Source organism: Lagopus leucura, unplaced genomic scaffold (assembly GCF_019238085.1).
Source record: "Lagopus leucura isolate 7727_CA_CO unplaced genomic scaffold, USGS_WTPT01 Super-Scaffold_100026, whole genome shotgun sequence".
NCBI classification, from domain to species: domain Eukaryota; kingdom Metazoa; phylum Chordata; class Aves; order Galliformes; family Phasianidae; genus Lagopus; species Lagopus leucura.
Window position 1 is genome coordinate 5,692,736 of NW_024962277.1, and position 27,903 is coordinate 5,720,638.

At 40.4% G+C, this 27,903-nt stretch overlaps 1 protein-coding gene across 5 annotated transcripts in view; it reads right to left on the reverse strand.

The window, feature by feature from the left end:
* The window catches only part of FBLN2 (fibulin 2), a 98,790-nt gene that overhangs the window by 8,366 nt on the left and 62,521 nt on the right, over positions 1-27,903 (reverse strand). For all 5 annotated transcript variants that reach the window (XM_042880403.1, XM_042880404.1, XM_042880405.1 and 2 more), the window contains exons 4-14: positions 24,426-24,555; positions 20,824-21,010; positions 19,000-19,206; positions 16,658-16,774; positions 16,110-16,211; positions 7,897-8,031; positions 6,093-6,230; positions 5,629-5,772; positions 2,210-2,338; positions 1,571-1,696; positions 96-212 (exon numbers count right to left, since the gene is read on the reverse strand). In XM_042880403.1, coding sequence (XP_042736337.1) covers positions 96-212; positions 1,571-1,696; positions 2,210-2,338; positions 5,629-5,772; positions 6,093-6,230; positions 7,897-8,031; positions 16,110-16,211; positions 16,658-16,774; positions 19,000-19,206; positions 20,824-21,010; positions 24,426-24,555 — 1,532 coding nt within the window. The remainder of the gene's footprint in view (positions 1-95; positions 213-1,570; positions 1,697-2,209; positions 2,339-5,628; positions 5,773-6,092; positions 6,231-7,896; positions 8,032-16,109; positions 16,212-16,657; positions 16,775-18,999; positions 19,207-20,823; positions 21,011-24,425; positions 24,556-27,903) is intronic.

Here is a 27,903-nt window from a genome sequence, read left to right on the forward strand (position 1 = left end):
ATCACCTGCAGCATCGGGTGCTGGTGAAATTTAGACAGCCCTTACTGTGAAGGAGTGAGACGCACTCCACTTGACCGACAAAGCAGCAGCCTTACCTTTACAAGAATGGCCATCTTCTGCTAGCTGGAATCCTTGCCTGCAGTAACACTGATAGGAACCGTAAACATTGGCACACTCCTGGCTGCAGGGACTTGTATCACATTCATTCACATCTGCACCCAAAAATAAAGGTACAGACATTGCCTTATTGGTTCAGAACATGATCTCTCGCCTCCAAAATCAGCTATCAGATTCTACTGACAGAGTGGATAAAGATAAGCCAATATGTCCCAAGAAGACATGTCTGCTCCCTGGACAGAAAACCAGGAGCACGAGGATGTACAGTGCACCTGAATTTCATTTATGTATATGTCAATGTAAGCATGGAAACTCTGGTATATGTATATGCCAATGTAAGCATGCCAACATTTGTTTCGAACTTTATATGCTACAGTTAATTAAAAATAGGTTAAAAATAAACAACTCTTTTCATTCTATCGTTTTTTTTTTTTAAGTTTTGTCACTACTAAGATTCATTTGTATTAAAATTTGAATGAAATCTCTTCTATTCTAACACTACCATTCTTTCCTTTTTCTCTCCTCTGGAAGGAAAGGAAAAGGTGTTTGAGGGAAAAGAAGAAATTGCAGAAACAAAAATGAAACAATCAAAGCTTTGTTTTAGCTGAAATATTTTAAACGGGATCCAAAAGATTCTACAGAATTTTTGGTTGCTTTTTAAGTCACGGCAAAAGTGACTGTGGGACAAAAGATGTTCTACTATAACATTTCAGTTGCAGCACTCCTATCTTTTGCAACAACAGAAATTTACAATAGCTCCAGATTTTTGATAAAAGAAAATAAATATTAAGAGAAGTTTTACTCATAGTGAGCACCAGTGAATTTGTAAAAGTAATGCATCCAAATCATATATACTGGAAGGTTTGTCATAAGAGATGTTCTTTAGTTGGAGAAGAGTATGTTGGTATGCATTAAAACCATAATCCCCTCTGCTTTGATACACCAATGTTTTCCAAAGCCTAAACAAAATGCTAATTGTGTTGCATAAGGCAGAGATGTCCAAAGCCAAGGCTGAACAATGGCCAATCACTTCTCACTCTATTGAAAAAAAAAGAAAAAAAAAGAAAAAAAAAGGAAGCTTAAGAGATTATAGCTGTACAATGAATTATTAATATAAGATGGGGTAGGAAAAGGTGCCCAGAATGATTTGTGTGTCTTAATCTTGTAAGGATATGCTGGGAATCAGTTTTGCAAACCTGGCAGCTTTGCCCAGCTCCTGGGGAACAGTGCTTGTGTGGGAGCTATGGGGAAGACTTTCAGGTGCATTGCTGACTGGGTAAGTACAAGGCAGTAGGATGTGTCTGCTCCAATCTGAGTTTGAATGTTTAATTCAGTGCCATGCATTTCAGCATGCATACATCATAGGCTTCCTGTATTTACACTTCATCTCAACTTCTCTAGAGCTCCTTGATTCACACTGCAAATTCACCCTCGTGGAAAACAAGTCTCATACCTTCACAATGCTTTCCATCATAAGACAAGTGGAAACCAGAAGAACAAGTGCAATGGTAGGAGCCGGGGGTGTTCTCACACGTGTGCTGACACAGGCGTCCAGGGTAATTCCAGCATTCATTTATATCTGACAAGATAACAAGCAAATATACAATTGACTTAGAAACAAAAGCATTAAAAGAGATGCAGGATATTTTTTTAAGTGTCAGAGATTGATTTGCAGAGCAGGAAATGCTGCAACCTCAGATTTTTTTCTGTTTGTGCTCTAATTGGTGTATAGCAGTGATAAAATACAAAATGCTCTATCATGGTCTCTTACGAAGGAAGTTGAGAAGACTTTAGAAAGACAAATTTCCTCAGCAGGAGAAGCATAACCTGCAGGAAAATACTTTGCAGATGACTTTAACTGATAACCTGCAGCCAAACTAAACCAAGGACACCTGGTCCACACCCATTGCAGAGGGGCAGAGCTCTAAATAGCTGGTCGACTGAGCGGCGGCTGCTTTGGAGTTGAATCCATTATCTTCTGAGGCACTGCATTGCAGAACTAATAACTGCACACTACAATGGTGCTAAATACTGCCTTGAGGTCCAAGGCTCAATCAATCAGTTTTTTCATCTCAGCCTGCACCTTACATACCAATGCAGCTCCTGCTGAATGCATCATACTGATAGCCCATCTTGCAGTCACAGCGATAAGCCCCAGGAAGGTTATGACAAATCTGTCCTTCGCCACAGCGGTGCACGCCAGTCTGACATTCATCCACATCTGCAGAACCAGAGAAAGCAATTAGTTTAAATAAAGTTTGCTAAACGTCACAATTTGTGGAAAGAAAATAAAAACAGAAGTAAACAACAAGGACAGAAAGTATACGATTCGTCTAATTGACGGCAGAGAGAGTACTGTTTTGCCCACTCAGTTCTTCTCAGAATCAGACTCACTTATCTCTAAGCCAAACTTTTGAAAAGCAATGTTATTTTAGAAGTGAAAGTGGCAACTTTCAACGCAGTGGAGCTTTTCAGCACCTTCTGCATTTCAGTGTAAACACGTTTTAATTCTGATCACACCACACTATTTAAACACCCTGTTCTGATGCTCTGCCATTGTGTGAATCACCGCGAGCTTTCTAAAGCAAACCAAGAACCAGCCAGAAATTCTGCTCATCCCTTAAACAAAAGCAATTGCTGTTGTCAATTCCTGTTGTCCTTTCAATCCTGCTTCTGTTGTGTACCTTTTGCTCTTCCCCACTGTTGATCTTTTTTACTTATCCCAGTCAACTCACACTTTTATTCCCCATAGTTTCTCATCTGAAATCCAACACCAACAAATTAGCTGCTTCTGCACTCACATGCACCACTTCCAATCTCATTTTAAAAACTCACAGATGGAGATGAAAGTTTTCAATACAGGCTGATTTACAAGACTCGCAACATGGCTAAATAGCTCATCAGTATTTAACAATTCTCTGTAACCATCTGTGACAAGAAGCATCAGAAAGTGTGATTAATCCACAGAAACTTGTATTTCTTCAAGTATTATGAGTACCGCCATTTCCTAAGCCATCAGATCCTGCTTCCTTCCTATTATCCACATCTTCAGTTACTTTGACAATCCAAGTCACTGTTCATGTAAAATTATTTGGAGTGTCAGTTTAAGGTAGGAGGATCTCCTTACTGCAGTGCTTTCAGTTACTGCCCTATTTCAACTCATAAATTCAAGCACTATTTCATTTCAAAGGGTTCCTGGACAGTTCTTCACCACGCAACAGCCTTCAGCTCTGGAAAGCAGTCACTTTCTATAGAATGATAGGGAAATGGGAGCAAGCTCCTTATAACAGAATCCTGGATTTGGAGAAACAGAAACTGTACCAACCATGGTGAGATGTGCAAATACTTCAGCAGAGATTCCTACCAATGCAGCCCCTGCCTGCACTGGGGCCGGTGATGGCAGAAATGCCAGTCACCCAGGAAAGGATTCCTCATAGGCTCATTTCTGCTGAAATGCTGTCTTCTCATTTTTTTTGTAAGATCAAAGGTAGTATCACTAGTATCACCACAAAGAAGTTTTAAATTGTGGATAAACATTTGTAAATTAGCAGTTTTATTTGCAATGAATTTGTGAGTGCAACCACCTCATTAGTTTATCCAAACTATATCTCCTGCTGCATTCAGTCTTTAACTAGTGCTCATACATCATCCCATCAGAACTATGATGTACCTCATGATAGTTACAGTGCTTTTCAGTTAAATCTAAGAGGTAGCTTTTAATAATTCATTTACTGGATCAGAAGAACGATCATTTTGAAGAGAGGAGAATCCTCTAAACAGAGATGACCACAGAAGCTTAGTTCTGCTGGAGAGGCATGTCCAGATGGTGAATTTACTACAGTGACTACATCTGAACTGGGAATCTAGTTAACCATTGTAATACCTTGATGAAAATAGCTTTTAGCATACAGATGGGAAGCTAGGGACACATGTTCTTCATTTTCATCCCCATGCTTTCCACCTCCCCAAAGGAAGTCACACCAATAAATATGGAAAGAGACTGCAGACAGAGTTCACACAGCAGAAATCACCAGTCAACCTCAATCATTAGTTTTCCCAAACTAGAGCAGCACCCTCATAAAACCTCCTTAAAAAGACTGTCAGTCACGTAATTTAAAGAAAAATGTATCATCAGTAATTAGAGTGGTAGCCCCAGAACCCTTGGATTCACCACGCTTCAAGTGGAGCAAATGTACCCAGTCTTATTGTCTTTGCTGAAACAGGACTAATAAAAATTAGAGGAAGAACTCTTTTTACACAACAGCTGGGACAGATGTTCATTTCATAACACTCAGAATATTTCAGGCTACTGTATAACAAGACAGCAAATGAGACCACACTGCTGTCCTAAGTTTAAGAAGCAACTCCATAGAGCTGTATTAGGAAGCTTTCTCAGTTTCCTCAGGTACATTTTAACTGTCCCTGGCATCCCCCACTTAATTTTTTCCTATTTTCTCACTGGCAAAGGAGAGCTTGGATGGCCCTGGGGGAAAAATCATGAAGGATAATAAAAAGAAAATTTGAGAAAGAGAAAATTTTTTTTTGCTTGGGGTCTTCTATCTATTCCAGCAGTTTTCACTGCAGGTCAGTAGACACAGCCAAGTTAGCAGATAGCCTCAGACATGGCTACCACCCACCTCCAGAATCATAAAAACAAATTTTATTTGCCATCCTTCCTTTCATTCAAAGGGAACTTAAGTAGAAATCATTAAGATTTCATCACTCTCATGTGATCACAACAAGTGACATTACAAGTGTTAATGCCATTTGTTACAAATGTTAATTTGCCATTTATGTTTCCAGCTCTTGTTTTATGACTTCCAACCCCATGCAGGACAGGACACAGGGATTCAGACATACAAAGACAGCCTTACCAAGGATCAAGCTTTCAGCCTTCTTGTTCCTAATAGGGTCATTTATGGAACAAATGCTACTAAGACAGGACATATACTATTCTGACTAAGTAACTCCATACACCCACTGGAACAAATACAAGACAGTATCAAGCTGCATGCCAGTATATGTGAATATTCCAATATCCTCTTCACAAGACAATTAGAATTTATCCTAAATGTGCACAACTGAGTGTGAATGGGGAACACCTGTAGTGCCACAAAGAACATTCACTCCTGAGTCCACAAAGTCATTCTTTCCAATATGCTGCATTGCACAGATTCAGGTCATACTGCTTACAGTGAGATACTGTGCAAAACAGTGAAGGATCATGATTCGAGTGGCAGAATGAGATTAAAAAGCAAATAAATCATATTCACTCCAGAAAGAAAGTCAGTAAATCTCATCAGCAGCTGAAAGCAAAGTCACTCATGGTACCCAGAATTCCCTGCAGCAGTGAAGCATCCTCGAGTGCAAACAAACCACTAAGCCCCTTGGACAGCAAATGCATGTAACAAATTCCTATTGTTGGAAGTAACTCAAGACAGTTGTTTTAGACCTGAAATTTACTTCTTCCTCTGAGAAGGCACCTGGGTGGAGACTGGAGCTTGGTCTTACCAACACATCGAGTTCCATCCTCATTGGAGTGGTAGCCTCTGCTGCATGTCAACATGTTCCTCTGGCAGGTGTAAGACCCAACAGTATTGATGCAGTTGAACCCTGGCTTACATGGCTCAGGAAGAGATGTGCATTCATTAATATCTAGTGGGGAAAAAAAAAAAGAAAAAAGCATTAGAATAGTGAGAGAAGCTATTTAACCTTTCAGGTCTGTTTTCTTCCAGCTGTCACTTCTTTTCCTTCATTTCAATTTATTGTTCTCTGAAGATAAAAGCTGAAGGAGGTCTGCTATGATAGCAGTTTAAAATTCAATATGCAAGTGTGCGTATCTCAAAAAGAGCAGCAATGTTTAACTTCACAGCGGATGTAAAGAAAAATACATGCAGTCAATGCACACCCCTTGAACAGGCCAAAAGGGAGAGAAGTTTGGCAGTGCTGCTTTACGTGTGATTGGTCAAACTTACCAACACAGTTTCCTTCAGGATCTTGTAAAAACCCATCCATGCAACGCTGCTTTGACTCACAGTAGAATGACCCTTCTGTATTCTGACAAACGAAGTTTACTTTGCAGCTGTGAGTTCCGCTCTCGCACTCATCAATATCTGTTAAGCAGATCACAACACCAAATTGTGACTAGTCATTTTCAATAGACTTCCTGGCTTGTTTTTAACTTTACTCAGAAAGGAAGTTAGGAGGCATCATTTAAATAAAATATCCAAAACTGCCTTAGGGAGAATTGCTGAGTTTGTTCTTCAACAGCCACTTCAGCACAAGCTTCAGAACTTGGTAGGTTGTGCCACGGTTTGGTGCAGGTCCCTGCTGCTGTGTTCACAGCATCTGTTGCAAACTACAAATTCTGAAACGTCTGCAGATTTCAATCATGAAGGCTCAAATTAAAACTGAGTGTGAATAAAACATATACAACACTATTTCAAAAGCAAAATAGTCTCATACAGTTTACATACCTCAAAAATTCTAGGTACAAGCAGCTTCCACTTATTCTGATAATAAAAGAGAACCTCACTTGAACAGGGCTAGGACTTCATTTTGTATACAGGCACACATGAGGAACTCCTCGTCCTCCAAGCAAACAAGGGGAGAACCACCAGCCCCCTCTCTTTCCATTCCAACTCTTCAGTCAAATGTTAAGGTCACAAGAGAACATCACCAACCTCCCAGAAGATAATTATATGAATAACTCTTTCCATTACATGTATAGACTGAGATAAAGAAAAATGTGGAATTGGTGATTTCATAAAACTGCAGAACAAACAGTTACATGTGGGCAGTTTTACACTGAGTAGATCTGAAATTGAACTTTCCCGTAACTTATTAATTTTAAGGCTACTTATAATAACAAATTGTAAATTTTGTAACTTGCTGCAACCTAGCTTTAGGATTAGGGAACAATTTAGAATGGTAATAAACGTTAGATACGCCATATTGGTAATAAATGTTTGATATGTCACAGACTCTAATGGAATATAACTGACAGCCCAAGAAATCCCAAGTTTACTTATGAGTGCTATAAATAAAGCAAGAGTTCAGATTATTTCTATTTTACAATGTTGAGCTACATGCCAGGAGCTAAGTTCTTTCCTTAGGTACCTCCTACTCCAGCTGGCAGGAAGCTCTTGTGTAAAAATAATTAAAACTCTGATTTTGTCCTGGAAAGCAGGGCGCACGTGTCTTATGCACACTCATATACTGCAGAGCAACTTCTGCCAGGCTATTGCTGCTGAGCTTAGATCCTCCATTAGATCCACATACAGACCAAGAAGGGGGGGTGAGGGGAGGGGGTTAAAGAATAACTTCTTGACCCCATGACCATTCACAATGTAAATAAATGCAGACAGACATCCTAAACACAGGAAGGCCCGCACTGAGCCAGCCCCATGATCTGTTCAGGCTGTGATTCAGTCCGACAGCAAACAGCATCAGACCCTTCAGAGAAGAGCAGAGCTTCCCAGAGTAGCACAGTATGAATTCCTTCATTACTGAGATCTCACTCTAACCCCCTGAAAACAGTGCAAATCCTACTTCACAAGGTTTCCTATATTTTCCAAATTATTTACAGTTATTGTTGGAAATTGCTTCAAATAAGTGAAAGTATTGAACAGACTTAAAAAGCCAAACATTTCCATGAAGTTCAGCCTTTTTTTAGTTCAATCCTGATATCATAGACCAGCAACAATAAAATGCCTTGTAATCCCCTCCCTTCCCTTCCTGATAAAAGCAATTGCTTCAGTGCAAAAACACTTGTCTTACCAACACATTCTCCATCCTTAAGTTCATAACCTGGCTGACAGCTCAGTTCCTGGAGACATTTAAATGATCCCATCGTGTTGACGCAGTATTCTCTCCGTTGGCAGGTATGCGCATCCGTTACACATTCGTTGATGTCTACAAGAAATGGTTAAACAATTCAGTGCCTCATGTTTATGAAGAAGTTTGTCTCTTCCTGCTCTTGTTTGGAAGAAGTCAAAAGCTCAAGTCAAATCATTTATTGCATAAGATATGCAGTGCGGACGTTGCTGCAGCATTCTGATGAAGGACCTTCTGCTAATGGAGAGTAACATTAAGAGATACAATGGCAGAGAGATTTCCTTCTTCTCCCTCCTCCCCAGACATTCAGGGAATAGTGCTGGACAGGGCATGGAGAAGAGGGAATGGCTTTAAACTGAAAGAGGAGAGATTTAGGCTAGATGCTAGGAAGAATTTTTTACTCAGAGGTGGTGCAGTGCTGGCACTGCTGCCCAGAGATGTTGTTGCTGCCCCACCGCTGGAGGACTCAGGGCCAGGTTGGATGGGGCCCTGGGCAGCCTGAGCTGATGGAGGCAGTCAGCCCATGGCAGGGGGTTGGGGCTGGATGAGCTTTCAAGCTCCTTCAACCTAAGCCATTCTATGATTCTATGAGAGAAATGATGAAATACAGTGATGGGCAGAGGGCTTCCAAATTAACTGGATAGAAACCTCTTGGATAACTGAGAGTGAAAGCACTGATTGCTCATTACCATGTTTTCATAGCTCAGACTATGTATCAGTCCTGCTCCTTCTTGCTACACAGAGGAGCTGCTGGTGTGGAACTGCTGTGAGAGATAGGTACTGAAACCTCCTGCCTTTCTGCAGGTGGAGTCATGGAATGGATTTACCTCCCAAGGAATAATGTAATTGTAACTGGATAAACATGAACACATGGAGGGAGGACCCCAAAGGCTAAATCAACTTCATAAATTTGTATGTACATCCTTTAAAAGATCTGATTTCAGCAGGTAGAGCACTGGAAAAGTTATTTAAAGAATCACTTAAATACTAGATTTTGGAATGTAGGATACAGTTTGAAAAAAATGTGCCACACGTTGTGATAGCTCCGATAAAATAATTTCCAATTCAGGTTTTGCTTGTTTTAATAGTGAAAGTGAGGGACATCAAGATGAGCAAATAAAAGCAACAAGGAGAAGTAGAATTTGGGAAGAGAAACTTTCTCCCCATTCCGCACACAATCAAACACTTTCAGAGATCTCCATACAGCTAAGATGCATTTCTAGAACAAAGAGATGCTGAACACAACCAAAGCTACCACCAATCATCTGACTGCCCTGCACACAGAGCTGTTTACACGCCACACAATAAAGCAAGCATTGTTTAAATAAGATTTTTGCTTTGGCTGTAGAACATCATTCCCAGATAAGTACAGCATCAGAGATATTACTTCCCCTTGAGGAGAATGAAAACAGGAAAAGCCCTGTTAGAAGCTTTTGTCTTCAAAAATGTGTCAGCTTGTTCTCTGCCAAACAAATGAAGAGCGGCACCACGATGTTTCTGTTCCTGCTGAAGTCAGCTAACGGGTGATGTGCACTGAGATTTGTAAAACCAATGTTAGCTTGGGGTCAATCCACTTTTCACTCATTTATGGGTTTGTTTCTTGGTTTTGTTGATGGGTATTCTATTTGTTGGGGTTTGTGTGTGTGTGCGTGTTTGTTTTGTTGTTGTTAGCTATTGCTATTCACATGCTGTTGTCTTGCTTTCCAAAGTCAGCTTCTGCAGCAAGGTCACTGCTGTCGGCTGGATATCTTTCTGCCTGTCCCACATGATGGTTCTTCATTCATTGGCAGGTACTATTCCAAAGCCTTTGCAAGGTTATGTCTCCCTTGCAGTTTCCCAGTTTTTAACCAATACCATGAAGAGTAGACATCAGCATTCTCAAAAGTGATCATGGGGAAAAAATCAAAATAAAAGAAACTCACATGCTGAGAGAAGAACATCAACTGTGTGGACCTTTCCCACCTAACTAGACTTAGTTCTCAAATAAACTTGAAATTAAAAAAGAGGACAAAAATACCAATAAAGAGCCACTCAACACCATGTATTGGAGCAAGACTTGACACTGATTTAAAAGACTTTACAATGCTTTTCTTGCCAGCCACAAAAAGTCCCATATAAATACACTGTCAGCAGTGCACTGCATTTTACAAACTTAGATCACTTCAGTATGAAAATTGCAGCAAGGATGAAAGCATGTTTGAAATACAACTTGAACCTATAAGAAGTCTTCCACCTGAGCAGTGCATGCAGGCAGGTAAAAAGAGGGTTAAGATTTCACACACACACACCAAAAAAAAAAAAAAAAAAAAAAAAAAAAAAAAAAAAAAAAAGAAAAAAAATTAAATTTCTTGTTTTGTCTGGTTTTTTTATTTAATTTCCAAAATCCTGAGTACTTGAGAAACCAAACGGAGCTGGTCAGAACGCAACTTAGGAAATCAAAATCACAGAAATGTAGAAGACTGTACGCAGAATCTTTACTTTCAATGAAAGTTTTGTGCACAAGTCATACCCTGCCAACATCTGAAACCTAATGATTGTGACATGGGCTGAGATGCAAAGACTAAACTAGGAGCCATGCCACAGAAGGAGAGAAAAACTGCAGCATCTTTCCCATGCATTTCCGTCAATCCATGCTGTTGCTATCACCATCAAAGCCTATCACAAAACAGTGTCCCTTCACCTGAGGGTGGGAAAAGGCATCTTTGGTTAATTATGGTCCCAGTTTGTGTTGTGGTAAGCACACAAGCTTCTGAAGTAGCTTTTTTCAGCCCAGGCTGGACCCAGTATTGTTCTGCTCCATCCTTATGGCACAAGGTAGAGGGAAGTGAGGTCTGACTATGTTTAGTTACAACCCTACCAGTTACCCATAAAATCAAAAGTGCCCATAACTGATCTGACTCCAGTATCAGAAACAACTCAACAAGTCTATAAGATGTTTGGCAGAACACTGGGAAAAAAAGTATATTTTCAGTTTCAAACAAATTTAATGGCCAACACTGAACAAGCACTACCTTCCAGCATGATTAAGACTGTGAGTTAGGACAAGGTTTTATATATAAAAATGGGAAAGAAGAAAAAGTAATTTAGTAAAATATTAAAAACAAGTTTTACAGTTAATTTTTGAGAAATATTAACTCTATGTGTGTGGCAACATTCCTCACCTTATGTCAGTAAAAGCCAAAATGAAATTTAATCATATAATACTTCTCTTTCTCCTGGAACTGTTGTTGAGCACTGGGACGTATAAAATAGATATGCTTAGCTTTCATGCATCTAAGAAACTGACATTTTTGCAAAGGAGTATCAGCATTTACCTACTGCTGTGTTGGGTTTTTTTCAGCACTTCCTTCCACATTAGAGTAACATTTTTGCACCTTTTTTTTTGTTTGTTTGTTCTTGCATCTCTAGCTTATCATGAATTCTTTCTCTTCAAATACCATCAGCTCAATTTGTTTTATGGAACACACCTGTTTTATTTAGATCTGTCATTATTTTGCCACCATTTCTTAGTGGCTTTGCTGAAGTATAGTCCGTACGAGTCAGCAAAAAAATGACCACTCGCTGCTCACTCCAGTGGGAGGAAACGTTTGCATGGAAATAGCACAGAAAATACATCAGTAGTCTCTCATCAGTGTATCTGGGTGGCAGTAACGACTTTGCCTGAAAGTCACCAGGAAAAGCAACCCTTGTTGAAATCTCCCAGCCTGGCTCTGAGGAAGAGGGGCTTTCATCCTTAAAGATATTTTAATGTCTTTTCACAGCATCACACAAAACTGGTGTGAGCGATTCAAGCAGCTGGTGGCTCTTCATTGTGCATGACTGGCTTTAGGGAATTCTGGATGCCTGCTCCTGAGTGCACCTGGAATTATCAGCTTACAGAGTTTGACTAAAGGAAACTCAACAAAGAAAAGGTTATCAGCTCTTCTGTCGCTGTGCAAGGGCTGTTCTTCCCATCCCTCAAGTGTGCAGCTACATAATGAAAACAACAATTTGCAAACAAATGAAGAAATCTTTCCTCCCGTGTTTGAGACAGTTCAAGATGGAGCACAGATCAGCTAAGCTGGAAAAAGATCCCTTGGGGAAATATAGCTACAAATGAAGCAGTTGAAAAAATTAGGAGGCACAAAGTGCATGTGGCATTCCTGTTTGACCAGAAAAGTAGGAAAAGTGCCAAATACAGCAAGCGTTCTCCAGGCAACACTCACAGAGCAGAGCTGCATAGGAGCAGGGAGAACATGGAGTGAATCTAGCCAGCAGGAAGTGAAACATCATCATTTCCTAGGTTGTTTAACAAGGAAACCTCTTAAAGAACTGACCTGCATCAAAGAAGCACAGAGCTTTGCTATTTAGTGAAGCAGAAGAGGATCTTTAGCTTTACAAATGGCAGCTGTAGCTTTTGTTTTATTAGCAATGCCTGAGGTGTGCCTTGCATTAGTCACAATAAAACTCGATAATAATGTCATGAGATAGAGGACAGGAAAGGAAGATAGTGAGTGGAAGGAAGCACTTGGCATCTGCTGCAGCACCTTCTGCTTAAGCTGCTGACAAGGGTGAATCAACTTAGCTTCAAAACACCACTGACAGATGCAGAAAAGGACAGATATGTCACTAATGAATAGTCCAGGAAAAACACCGGGGGATTAATGGCAAGATCTTCAGAAGCAGAACGCAAGGTGAGGCAGCTCCTTCAGCTGCTCACTTGCCAGACCTTACGCTCAGAAGCGTGGTACCAGCAGCAGGCTCTGTGAAGCCATGAAGACGCCGTGCAGACCAGCCAACTGCAAGTACCGCAGTCCATCTCAGAAGCCAGTATTTTATTACAAAACGTATCCTTCCTTCCAGTGGCATTCTCTCAGCCATTTATTCTGAACAAAGCAATTTCATTAATTTTGCATGCTTATCAGTGTACCTTATTTTAAAAATCAAATTAATCCAATTTTCACAGTTTAAGGAAACCCAGAAGCTAGTAAGTCAAATTTCTACTCTAAACTATGAATCTGTATAAACTTCCCCTTCACATCCTCATGCCATATGATGCTCATTACTACACTGAGATCACAGAGCTTTAAAGGATAGGAAAGAAACTGAAGCTGTGACACTGTGAGAGTGTGATGGTGATAAAAAGAATGTTAAAAAATTGGGAGAAGGACACAGATGGAAGAAGGTGAATGCATTCTCCCATGACATTGTAGCTATAGACACCACTGCTTTCATTAGTGACAGGTCTCCAAGTGCTCTGTTTTTCCAGGCATTACTATATAACACTACAGCAGCTCAGGCCTGTGGAAAAGTACCCCCAAAAGAAATTCTTTCATAAGCACAGGTCCTGCCTTCTTAAATAAAAATCTCCCAAACACACTTTTAAAAATAGATTAGTTTCCTACAAGAACATTAATAGCAGGGATGATATAGCAAAAGTATGATGCATCTTTGACTTTTATACAAGAAATCTGTGCCAGAATTATCAGAGGACTAATCCGAATTTTAGAATTCCAACATACTTGAACAGATCTTTTCCACTGCCTGGGCCTACTCAGACTTCTTTAGCTTTATTTATGAAGTTTTGCTGTTTCCTACGTCTGGGAATTTGACAGTACGGACACTGTGCAAGGAGATCAACTGCTATGCAGTCAGTCCACTTCAACAGCCATCGGTACAGCCGTGTTCATCAAGGTTATGAACTTTTATGATTTTCAAGGAAAGTTGTTTGTATCCTGAGGATGTACTGCTAAGGAAAAAGCTGAACAGCATACAACTCATGATGTTAAGTGGCTGAGCAAGCCGTGCACATGTGTTTTTACTAACTCATATTGAAATGTCATATGCAAAGATGGCTAGAGAAAATGTTAGCACAAATGGTTTAAATGCATTGCAGAGCATGGAGAATTATGATGCTGTGGTGAACCGTTTATACCTATCATCTTACCAACACATTCTCTATGCCTGTTGAGTATAAAGCCCTCTGAACAGATTACTCTGTGGTTGACACAGTAGAATGATCCCAATGTGTTCACACATAATTGTCCTCTGGAACAAGCGTGAGCACCTGTGAGGCACTCATCCAAATCTGTATCAACATGTTGCAACCAAAAGGGAGAAACAGCATTCTATTAGAACAGTTCCTGAAATGAAACAACATTACTTTCACACTGGAGATCTCTAAATGAAGTGTCTTGGAGCTACCACATCAGCACTTGCTATAAAAAAACACAGTGTTAGGCTGAACATACAGCTGGAATAAACCATCAGAGATCATCTAGTGCTTGCTCATGCCTCTGCACCCTTGTCATCCCAGAAGGAGCCCTTAAAACAGGTTGCCCACAGAGGTTGTGGATGCCCCAGCCCTGGAGGCATTTAAAGCCAGGCTGGATGTGGCTCTGGGCAGCCTGGTCTGGTGGTTGGCGACCCTGCACATAGCAGGGGGTTGAAACTAGGTGAGCATTGTGGTCCTTTTCAACCCAGGCCAATCTATGACTCTATGATTAAAAGTAGGCAGTGACACAGATGTAACACACATACTTCCCAGGTAACATATTCCAGTGCATTATCACCTTTACCATCAAATACTTTTTAAAATGTAGATTATAAATGTTTCCTGCTAAAATTTAAACCCATTACTTCCAGTGACATTCCAGAATTTCTTCACCTCCTGCAGGAAAGTGACTGCCTTGAAATGTCCCTTTTGATTCTGACATTAATTAATCAAATTAGCTTCCACCACACTTGAGTAAGCAATGCACAGTGAATATTTATCTGGCGATATTAAATTCCCATTTTCTTCACAGGGTATCTGGAATTCCATCAAAATGATTTGTTATTCAATAAGATATGAGATTAAGAGGGATGTGGATCACTTGTGAGCAATTCTAAGTTCAGAAACTTCTACTTGCATTTCACTGCTGGCTGTTACTGTTCTCATACTTACAGATTTATAATGATGGTATGTCACAGGGTGTTGCTTCTGACTCCAAAATCTTTCTGGAGCAAAGACATCCTTTGTGACTACACAAACATGTCAATTTAAAATTTATATAATGTGAATTATAATGGTGCAGCCTTGAAATTCAATGTTCATCAGGTGGATGCCTAAATTTCAGTGTCAAGTGAAACCCAGGGAACTGCACCAGCTCACAACAGCACTTTCATCCTACCAGTGAAGCCTCAAATTTTCAAGGTAAGCAAAAAAAACCCAGCAACAACAAAAAACCCAACAGTCAAAACAGAAAACTCAGCAGATCTGTAGCTCTGGGAGGGTTCCTCAAGGAAGCAACATGCCTACATTTTGCCAGCTACTATTCTCAGGAAGAGAAGCTGCACATCTTCAGCTGAACAGACATAGCCTGGGGAGAAGAGGCAGTGGGAAGAGACACCTAGGAGGGCTCAGAATAAGTCTGAGACATCAGGGGAAAAGAGCACAATACCAGGCTTGTCTTCATCTGATAATAGGCAGACTGGATAGACATGCTTCAGAAGTTAGTTGAGAAGCAGTCCTGGTACTCCTTCTGCCAAATGCTCTCAAAGGATGTAGTTTTCTCTGTACTGCAATTCACAATACTGAAAATAAAGACTCCTTAAGGAAATACCTTGAGGTCAAAGACCATTGACCTCACTGACAGCATTGGTGGACAAAGTAAGGGCAACTGGTGTCATCTAGCTGGCCTTGTGTAAGGCTTCTGGCATGGTCACAGACCACATCCCTACCTCTAAATTGGAGATGGATGGATATGAAGGATGGAATTCAGGGCTGTGGTCAATGGATCTATGTCCAGGTGGAGCCCTGTCACAAGTGGTGTCCCCAAGGGTTCCATCTTGGGACTGGTGCTCTTCAACATCTTCATCAAGTACACAGACTGTGGAAATGGATTTAAACTGAAAAAAAAGGATATTTGGGTTGGATGGTAGGTGGAAATTCTCTATTCAGGGTGGTAAGGCACTGGCAAAGGTTGCCCACAGAAGCTGTGGATACCTCATCCCTGGAGATTTTCAAGACCAAGATAGATGGGTCCCTACGCAGCCTAATCTGCTGGGGGCCAACCCTGCCCGTGGCAGGGGTTGGAAGTAGATGATCTTTAAGGTCTCCTCCAACCTAAGCCATTCTATGATTCTATGATTTAAAAATCTTTTAGCCATGTTGTTGTTGAACCTCAACCACTTACCTTCACAAGAAATCCCATCAGCCATGATAGTATATCCAGACAAACATGAGCATACAACATTTCCTTCCACAACACTGCAGATATGCTTGCAGGGGCCATTATCTATACAAAATAAAATTGCAAAATACATTAATATCCACAATGCAGATCAGCTGAAGTTACAAACGGCTGGGTCATCAGAATATACTCCCATCTTAGACAAAGGGGAGTGCAGTTTATAAACAACCTGTCCAGGAATCTCTAACCACTACTTACAATCCTCCTATTACACAGAAACACACCTGTGCCACCTCTATTGTTTAAGTTACACTGCACAGCTGAGGTGGTTACTTTAAACTAAATAGCAGGTGTGTAATAACCCTGAATTCAGAGTACAGCCTCCAATTACCTCCTCAGGTTTCCCTTGATAATTCCTCAGGCTTATACCAGAGGTAAATAACCGAGGATGTGCACTGAAAACAGATCAGTGAAGGGATGTGCAGAATTTTATTCTGGCTCTTCAAACATTCCTCACCCATTTGCATCTGCAATTTATCCCTCTGACATACCTTTACATTTATCCTGCTCTTCTTGTAAGGACACAATGAGAAGAGGCTGAGAAGGAGAGGCTGCTGGGGGGATAGTGGCTTCTACTTCCAGCCTTGCTACCTGTCCTCGCTCAGGATCTGTAAGGAAGGGAGGCAGATGTGGGTTAGGGATGGCATCATATCCTCCAGGAACCCCACAGTAAGGGTACCAGTTGCATTCATCCCATTTCATCATGGTTTGTAGGAGAAAACACTTTGATGACATGAACAACTGTCTATGAATGGAGCTGAACAGTTTGTTTTGCAGGATGCCAAGTGTTTGATGTGAACAAGTGTAACAGTGCACACATGCAGAGAGCTGCAAGTTAATGGAGATGCTCACAAACACCACAGATACGGACTAAGGAGTTAGGTTGGATAACTTCCATAGAGTAAAATACATCCACATCTAATGAATCAAAATGCTAATTTTTTCAAATAATGATTTATTTTAAGGATAGTGGCTGTTCTTCATTTGGAATAAGAGGGGAAAAATGCAGAACCCAAAGCAAGTTCAAACTCTTTCTGTATTTCAATAAAAAATGAAAAGCAGATGCTCACCTTTAAAAGGATACCCTGCAATGGCTTTTACAAAACCAAGAAAGAAACACGACAGCTGCTGTCATCAAGATTTCTAGCAAACAATAACTTCAAAGGTATCAGAATGGGATTTTGGTTTGTTGGTTCTTTTTTTTTAAATTATTATTTTAAAGAAGCTCTGTTACATTGCTAAGAGTAATCCAGTTTCTAAATATCATCAAAATGTAAACTTAAATCCGTATTTCTCATCACCTAGAGAAAAACATGACCCAATAAACAATGACAACACTAAATGAATAAGTGCAAATGCTATACAAGTTTTAGGTTGGGAAGGGTGATTTCATGACAAAACAAACCACAGGCAATGGGCCACAGTACAAGAAAGACCAATGAAAGACACACAATTATGGTCTATCCAAATGCCACGAGGCACTGGGGCAGCTAGAAACACAAAACATAATATCTACCCACAGGACAGCAGAGTGAGATTTAAAGATGTCTGATGAAGGCCTTCACACTCAGAACATGACAGATGTGCACATACACAGGGGAATGATGAGGAGCAAAAGGCCAGAATGCCACACCGCCAGGAAGAGCACGTATGCTTTAGACATGGATCATGAGGGAAGTGCCCTGCCATCTCCCTTGCCCAGACTTTAATTGGACTCTACACGACACGATGACAGTTGCAACCCTTCTACACTTCACTCTTCCTATGCATCTCAGCTGTGTCATTCGCAGTTCTCTACATTTGTGTCTCAACTCAGCTCTCAGCTGAGCTCTGTAAACCCCTCTGCACCTCTTGGCACAGCCATAAGCACTGCAGTCTTGCAGGTCTGCCAAGAATACTGACTCCTTAGATACAAGATTAACCCAAATCCGCGTTTCAACGGAGTTAGTAATAAGAGAAGCAAAGCAAAGCAAAACAAAAAACAAAGATAAGCTCCAGGTGGATGATCAAGCCAAATTTTGCAGAACTAATATAAGAACCACTTTCTTTACCTCTTTTGGATCAGGCTCTTTCCCCAAAATTTTAATACACATAACAGAGCAGACAGCTGCTGCAGAAATGCTGTCAAACACATTATTGATGTAAGTGCTGTAACATCATGTTGAGAAGAATGACATAATGAATGCTCATTATTTGGCTTGGGCAGAAAGAATTTGAAGTCTGAGGAATTCTGTCATGGGATAGCAACACTTCTTTTGCGTGTTAAGTAATTGAAAACACTTGTAACTAATCTAAGGTTTCAACTTTTTGGGTTATCTGATTTGAAATCTTGCCATTGGAGAAGTCCAGACATCAATACAGTTACTACACTATAAATGCTTTTTTCATGACTTCCTCTGCAATTGGCATATTTGGATTTTAATGATTTAAGATAAAAATTGAAGTTCGGGAAGTAATGCTGTGTGTCTGAAGCGAATAAAGTTTGTCTAAGGGAAAGCTAACTGTGAAATAGAGAATTACTCTAAGGAGAAAAGATACTCTATTAACAATCTTCACAATTCCCTGTCTGAAAAGTGGAAACAGTCTTGCTTTGAACACAGTAAATGCCCACCCTGATATTATGCCATAGATACACAAAAAATGAAACACAATCTAAGTTTCCTAGGGTGTTGTTTTTCTTGACATCTTTAACCAGCACAATTTCCAGGGAAAATATCCCTGTTACAAACTTCAGCATCTACAAAGAAGATAAAAAAAAAAAGCAACCCTTGGTAGACCAGTAAAGGCAGAAGAAGGCCACCATTATTCAGTGTTTCCTGCTCACATTCCTCACCTGGAGAACAGCTGGTCCCATCTTCTTGCAAAGTAAATTCTGGGAAACACGAACACTTGTAGGACCCCACAGTGTTTATACACAAATGCTGACAGAGCTCCCCACCATACAGAAGACATTCATCCAGGTCATCTCCAGGCAGGTTATTTGACAGTTCGGCTTCATTACTGATGGACAGAGCTTCATTGTGATCTTCCATCTCTGAAACTAACACAGAACAAAACATGCAGGTTCTCTACCAAGTGCTCTGGCATTAGGTCTGCACAGTGTGGAGCATTTGTTTATGCAAACTCCAGATACAGTAAAATCTACCCAAAATAGTCAGTTACTTCATGGACAGGAGAAAATGCATCCATCCTGAAGATAAGCCCAGTGTTGAATGCCCACTGTGTCTTTCAGTAGAGATGTATGGACAGACATTTCACAGGAGCCACAGAGAAAAAGACTGATGCTGCGAGGTCACAAGCTCCCCTTTCACCCTAACAAACACCACTATCACTATTTGTAACACTGTGCCACACTGAAGCCCCATCTGAACTGCCTCCATTGCAGAACCTCACTGATATTTTTTTAATTTCAGGAGCAAAGGTTAACCAGTTAGTCTGGAAACTTTTCAACGCCACTACCTACTTATTTATTAGTTAATTCTGCAGCCAGCATTACAAATATTCTGGGGCCCACTTAAAAATGACATCTTATCTATTGTTTTTGATCACTGGCAAAAGCACTCGCCATCTTTCATCTCTTGACCAAGTTTGGGGAGACTTCGTGATATTCAAATGAATTCTCCAGTGAGTTTCGCAGTCAGCTTGTCTTAAACACTTACGCATGAATTTCATTGCTCAGTGAAATCTCTGCTAAGTTGAAATAAATCATTACTTATTTTGACAAGAGAAAAAAAAAAAAAGAACAGCAGCACCATTTATCTCATGAGAAGAGAATGGACAAAATGTGAACCCTAGCCTATCCAGGAGGTTACAAAACAATTCATGCATGACAGGTGGCTGCAGAGTGATGCTGGAAGGAGCGTGATCTTGGGCTCAGGGAGAAAGCATAGCTGTTTGAGTTCCACGTTTGTCATGCTTCCTTTGTCACACTTCATTTGCTGCAGGGATTTGACTTAGTTCTTCAGCACTGTTAACTTCACATGTTGAAAGAACAAACTAAACTTTGCAGTGCTTTGGGACTTCTCCAGTGTGTGCACCAGGAAAGCTCCTGTAACGTTCAGTAGCAAAGTAGGAAATCTCTTCTCTGCAGGTTTGATTGCTATCATAATGGATGGGACTACTTTGTCTGGAAAAAACTCATAGTTCATTTCACACAAAAGCTTTCAGGACAGCTTCTGCAAAAAGGCAATGACAAACTTCAGCTTTGGTTCTTACAAAGGATTGGTGGCTTCCTGTCCACCAATGGTCAAAAAAGATCTTTGAGATTAACAAAGAAAAGGAAAAAAAAAGAAAAAGAAAAAGCTACCATACAGGTTGCACTCAGCTAGTCTACACGTTACACTCTGCATGTCACCTAGAAGAAGCAGCACTTCTGTTTGATGTGCAGCAGATCTCTGTACTGAGCAGTTCGGGGGAATAAATCGCTAATGGGAAGGTATGTTTTGAGGATTAGAAACACCTACATACATGTTTTTCTACTTCAAAACAGTTTTTAAGAACAAGTCTTGCTTCTGAGAGGAAAGGCAACTTGTATACTTGGTCTGAGAGGAAAGGCAACTGCGCTGCTACAGCATTACTATTTGCAGCACCTCCCCAAGTGGCAGCATGAGATGGAGCCTGCATTTGCAACGTCTTCAAATTAAAAATGGACACTTACTCTTCTCAGGTGTTGCAGTTGGCGAAGGTTCAGGATGCTTTTTTATTTCTGGATGGATGAAGTGATCACCGCCTTCACAGCAGGACAGCATCACATGGCTGCAGGGGTAGCCCAGATTTATGTTGGACTCACAAGTTTTCCCCTCACTCCTTAATCGCAGGCCCAGATTGCAGCAATCACAGCATTGCTGAAAAAGAAAGAGATCATTAGTAATGAGGGTTTCATAAAGTCTGCTTCAGGGAAGAGCCCCCCCACACACCTGGAACTGATCTTCACTTTCTTTAACAGTGGAACATCTGGAAAAGCACTTAGGTTGCAAACATCAAAGCTTTACTTGTGCTTGTTTTTGCCATTCTTGCACAAGTGGATCAGTCATAATTAAGATACCCAGTTTTGCTGTTGCACCAATTTCAGCCTTTCCCATGGAAGGATGTAGCAGTGCTACAGACTGCCTTTTTCCAGCTCTTACATGTTGCTTTGTTTACAGTATATTAGTACCAAAATAATACAGATACATACATCTTTGCATTAGATCTTGAAAGATGGCCTGTTGCTTGAAGCAATGTGAAAGAACTGTAAACACATTCCATAGACATGAGGAGCAGCAGCAGCCCCTGAGCTCTGTCAGCGACACTATTTCCCTTACAGCACATTGCTCTGCAGAACCACTGTGACCTTTACTTACCTGACTGTCCTGGACCCCATCCCACCAAAACGACACCCAGAGAAAGGCCAGGAAGTATTTTACGACCTATTTGCCTTCTGTTTCTTCCCGAGTGAATCCAAAGCAGCAGCTTCACTGCTAGGCTGATGCAATGAGGCACCCCTTAAATGCAGTCTCTCCTGCAGCTTCTGCTGCTGCAGGCTGCAGACAAAAACAGCCTCGTGCTTTACTCCAGCATGTATAAGCAGTCCATACTGTATGCAAAGTGGATCCTTAAGCAAGCAAGGAAGCTGAGGAACTGTCTGATATAGAGACATACAGAGGTCATAAGTGAATTGAAAATATTTGTCTGGATTTAAATAGAAGTGTCCTGACATCCCTAGCACAGAGATTTAAGATGCCTTCACTCTGATTGAATGGTTATAAAATTCAGGCTCCTTCCCTCTGCAGCACGTCTGCTAATCAACACACCCAGCTCAGCAGCGCTCATTTAGAGTTTGCAGCTAAACTCCAAGCACCTCTCTGAACCAAGAGAAGTGATTTCAGCCTACTCAAACATTCAGTCTCTGAGCAGACGTCAGACACATAAAATGAAGGCCATAACTCAAACTGGCACCAGTTAGCTATGTCAACGGAAAGTCCAAGGGCTGAACAGAAGAAACTGAACTAAGCTCTTCCTTCCCAAGAGAGAGATCTCTGACTTGAGGAGAGCGAGTAAGAAAAGCACTGTTGTAAGGGTTGGGCGCAGTATGGGAATGGAAAAGAATCGTGTTTCATGATTAACAATCCTAGATTGGCATCCGCATTAAAACCAAGTCTGTCTCCACCAAGGAGACAGGAAAACTTGCTCACCAGCAGCGTGACCTGCACACACTCTTCTGCTGAGTCACTTTCTTCAAGAGTCAAACACTGCAGCTTCAGAGTTTCTTGGGCATTTCACTGTGTGCCCTTGAAAACAGCTCATGCTTTATGTCCATGATTTTTATTCTGAAAGCTCCCCAAACATCATTGATAGTAGAAGTTATTCAGTGCTCATGTTTGCAGACTTGCGCTCCCCTGAAGATTTGGCATTTTTCCCCAAGATCAGGCTGACATCTGCACTCAAATGCGTCTGTGAGAAGTTTACAGCACAACTCCTGAAGATGCTAAATTACTTTTTGACTCTGAAGGGAGTAAACCATATGTCCAAATTAATCATTTAAAAAAAATCTAACTATCATAAGCTATGGTCATGATAGAAGGTTAGGGTTAAGAAAAACCCTGTTTTCATCCAGAATCTTCACATTCAACTCAATTCAAAACTCTATTTTCTGTAAATATATTTAGTTTTCATATATGCATTTCAACTTCCATATTCAGAATAAAAGGAGTTACATATAGTATATATTTCACCAAAGTGCTGTGAAATGTTGTAATTTTTGCCATGAAAAATGTGGTTTTTTTCAGACACTTTTGATTCACAGTTATCCCATGTGCAGGCATCACAGAGGGCACTAAATCAGTCATACACTTTCGGGTTCACATATTTTCCAGATGAATACAGATGTCTCATTTTCCAGTAGAAAAATATATGCACCAAAAAGTTTCTTCCAAAAAGCAAAAACTTGAGCAGCTTTGACTTTCTGTACCCAACTTAGGGATTTCACCAGAATTCTACAACTCATTTAATAACAGATACAACCGTTTGTTCACTGACATGGTGAATCATATCTTGAGAACTGTTGTGTCATTCACAACTTGCTCTGCTCCCACACGTTTATTACCTGGAAGTAAAAACCCTGAGAACATTACACTGGACTGGCACAAAGGACTGTTCTGTAAGAATATTTTGTGACTCGCTTCAGCTAAAACAGGAACGATGCAGTTTTCCCTCCCCACTCACTCCTAGGAATGGCACATGCAATAAGACTTACTGCATGCCCTACGCTCTGCCTGGTATGCAAAAAACCCTTGGTGAAAACCTAATAATTCTATCACACTTCAGAATTATTTTGTCTGCTTCCAAATGCAGAAATTCTCTTTGTATGCTAATGGTAAACTCCAGGCTTAAGTAGACAGTAGTTTTGAAAATGACAAATTGGCAAAACTAATTAAACTTTAAACTCTGGAGTAGATGTTCATGCATTTTGCTTTTCCAGTGAACAGCTATCCACAAGAATCACCAGCATATAAGAACAGACAGAACTAATGAGTTTCCTGCTGAGACAACAGAAGCTGCACTTAAACTTAGATATAGCCATGTAAATTATTATCAGAGTGAAATTAATTCTGAAATGTAACCTTCTGGTAAAAACAAGACAAGCAAGATGCTGAATCTTCAAACTGGTTTAAATTGGTTTGGCTCCAGTGATTCTCATAAAGCAAATTTCATTTATACAAGCTGAGGCTGTGGCTTGTGATTTGTGATTTGAATCGCTGGTTAATGGCCTGCCATGGCTTATGAACAAAAGCCTCCATCATCATCTAAAACACTTGTTCATCCAGTTCATCGTTTTGTTTAAATGAGAAATGAGGCTGCAATTCAATATTGTACCCAAGCAAACTGTTCAATAATGGGTTTTCCCATTATATCTCGACTGAGTTTTGCCCTGTCATTTTCTAAAGTCTTCCACCACCATAAAAATCAAAATGGTCTTTTCCGTTATTTGCAAAGAAGGGAGGCACAAGTAATACAGCAAGTTAAACCTTAAAAGTAGAGATGAATGTAGTTCATACCAACATTACCACAAAGTTCTAAAAGGGGCTGCATCATCAGGCAATTGAAACCTCAACACTAACAGCCAAAAACCTGCTGTTCTGCGTAATTCCCTTGTCTCACTCCTGCAACTTTATAGATTACTGAGCTCCATAATAATGCATCAAGAAGTTACTGCTAAATGCATGAAATGAAGTCAACTCATATTCAGAAGAAAGCTCCAGAAGCAACACTGCAGCTCACCTTATATGATGATCCTCCGCAGGTATCGCTTTCCTCTGGTCCACATGCATCTCCCTCCTTTGCAGCAATCATGCCAGCCAGGCAGCTGTTCTCCTTGACGGTGGAGATGCAGCACTGCTTCTGAGCGATTCTGCAAAGGATCACAGAGGGCAAATGCTCACTGATGTTCAGAGGACATCAGGATAGGATGTAAAAAAAGCTACTGGATTCACAATACATTCCACACATTCAATGCCTCTTTGACATAAATGTCAATATTAATACAGTGCAGTTTATGCCATTGAGCTTTGCAGGATGAATTTTTTCTCCTTTCTAATAAAAAGACACGCTGATAAAGGCTCATAAGGTCAAGTGCTGAGGTCACTGTCTCTCAGTGTCTGGCCATCAACATACCTTACATCTCATGCTTGTGCAACAGTCCCTCACTCCCTTCTCAGGGGCCTTCAGAAGGTTTCAGAAAAGGAAACAGATACCTTTTTCTCTAAAAATCAAGGAAAGGAAAATGTACCTGCACACACCTCTTCAACAGCCACAGGACAGAAGCTCTGGATAGTACTAAGGACTGAGAACCTAAATTTCCTATGCATGTAGCTCTTCAATCAAACATGTAACAAGATTCACTGAAGGTCAAAATGAAACAGATTTGAATCACAAACAACAAAATTCCCAAATGAAATTTAATTAAATTGAGTTCATTACCTACTGACTTTGCTAGAGCCTATTTTAAAATCTACAGTGGCTTTTCTACCCCCTATCAGAGAGATACCTGTTTGTTTTTTTTTTCCATTCACATACAAAAGGCAGACAAAATGATCACCCTTTTCCTTTGGCTTTGCTCCCTGGATCAGCCCATTGACCCACACACCATGCAGACCGGTGCACCTCAGGAGGGATGCCTGGTCTTGTGATAGCAAAGGGCTCTACGATGGGAAAAGTGAGAACTGGGAGATGCAAGCTACAGGGAGTCTCCTTGATAGGTTATATTGAAAAGATGAGCTGTACTTTGGGCATTTCTGAGAGTGAAATCATCAAACCTCAAATGAAATCCTGTATTTTCTTACAAGTAAGGGTAGGCTCTTGGTTTTGGGCAGATTTGGTGGTATGAAGGAATTGGGTGGTTTTTCTTTTCCCAAGAACAACATGGATGTCTGTTTGTTGCTGATGCAGAGTAACAGGGCATACTGCCTCATGGGGGTCCCTCATACTGGTGAATGAAACGTTTACAAATTCCAACAACCAGTCTCTCAAAGCAAAGCAACTGTCCTGCAAGAGAAATATTTGCAAGCAAACAATTTTTGTCAGTCAGATACTATTATCACTGCTACAAAATACGGTAATCCTTGGAAACAAAAGCTATTCTTTTCTAAGCATTGCCAATTCAGAGCTTTCAATCTAATGGTTCAATGAAAAAAAATTAAAAAAATAATAAAAAAGAAAGCCATATCTTTTCTTCCAGTTGGAACCAACTGGTGACAGCCACTTGGCTACTTTCAGAATGCCAGTGGTTGGTTTGTCTGCTTTACAACCATATGCTTATTCTGGATTCCATAAGAAAAGCATAACCAGGCAGTGGTGTTTTGAGTTTGATTACAGGAAGGGGATTACCACCACCACCACATGTTTTGCATTCTCATCTAGTATTAATTGCCAGCTAGAGAAATATATGTATTTTTTTGAGTTATATGAATGCTTATTATCCAAATACATTCAAGAACAAGCAACTTACCTATTACAGCTTACCAGTGCAGCAATGCCACTGTACTAAAGTGATATGAGTTGCTAACTGCAATGAAGGGGTCAGCAAAGTCACGACCTGTACACCTGATGCTGGTACCACACAAACAAACATTGCTCTGCTCTGATAACACACTGCAGTCATGAGATAAAAACAACTAAATGGGGTCAGATGACATTTCATCCAGACTGACATCCTGTCCTTAATACAGCCAGTGGTGCATGCGAATAATTTTAGATCTGGCTATCAGTGTCCCAGGGTTTCCTGTAACTTGCCTTTTTAAGTTCATTCATCTAGATGAATTTCTACTCTTTCAACTTTTTCCTGGTAATCCCAGTTACAACAAACATCTCCTACATTCCTATGTAATGACTTCCCACTGTTTAACAGTACCAACATTGTCTGTATCATCAATGAAAACAGACAAATCACATTAAATAAAGATTTCAGATAAGAAATGTTTGTTTTACTGCATGACATTTAAGAGTTCTGGGTAAAATGGAAAGACCACAAAATTCACACCACTGTGCAATGAGGTTTTGTATGAAACCTTTGTGCAGATCAAAAAAATCAGCGTGTCCAAGACTGAGAAACACTTCACATTCTACTGCTCAAAGGAAGTAGGGCATTGCACTTTACACATCACTTGCCCCTACCTGCCTGCTCTTAAGCTCTCTGCAAACCCTAGCCTGAACACTTCCAAAGGCTCACCTTCATCAGTTCCAATTAACACATTTCCCACTCTGCAGTTAGTGTTGTTCACTACACAAGATAGGCTAAGTCAGGACATGAATAGAAATGTCCAGAGCCATTGAGATACATCAACAGGTAGCTTCAACATTTACATTTTTGCCATGTGAAGACTCCATGTGGAAAAATTCATCTTTCAGTGCACTGAGGTCACCTATAAAACGCAGATTTAGATATCAACTACCCTGGAAGAACAGTGACTAATTCTTGCAATTAGTATCTGTTGTCTGCTTCTTAAACTGTAGGCACTGAGCTGAGTTAGCAGCAGCTCAGGAGCTTGTGCTACTGCAGGGATTCTGGCACACAAGATGGAACACTGGGCATACAGATATGTGAATGGTGAGCAGCTCCGTGTGCTGGCACAGATTCTAATGAAAGCAGCAAGATTTTTCTCTGCTTTGAAGTTTTTCAAATACTTCTCTACATTAAATGTACCTTTAAACAGGATATTTAGAGGTGTTTCTTAAATCCTTAAAACTGGGACAGAACAGAAATTCTGAAGTAAAACAAACAAACTTCTGCTCGCATATTCTTTTAAATCCTAGGGATTCAAAGGGACTGAAACATTTAGGATATGACTTTTTCATCTAAGCTCAGCTTCAGATGTGCAGGTGCAACTCATTAATGTATTGGATTTGCACTTACGCTGAGGCTGGAATTTTTTAATCTACCTTTGCTTTGTGGACAGTTGGTGTGTATGGGTTATGTCATGTCAACTCCCAGTGGGGGCAGATTTTGATCTCCCAGTAACTTCACAAAGGTGCAGTGATACAAACTTTGATTAAAAAAAAAAGAAAAAAAGATTTTGCCAAACTTCTTTAATGCTGAGAACACTGGGATCACTCTTAGAGGAATCTACTTGCTTATGTTGGATCTTTGGAGTCTCTGATAGCTTTGCAGTCAGCTCTCCCTGAAGCATGTTTCAGTGGCAGGGGCAAGAACAACAGATGGATGAACTGCAGCTAGCGTAATACATTGTTCACATTACTTTGC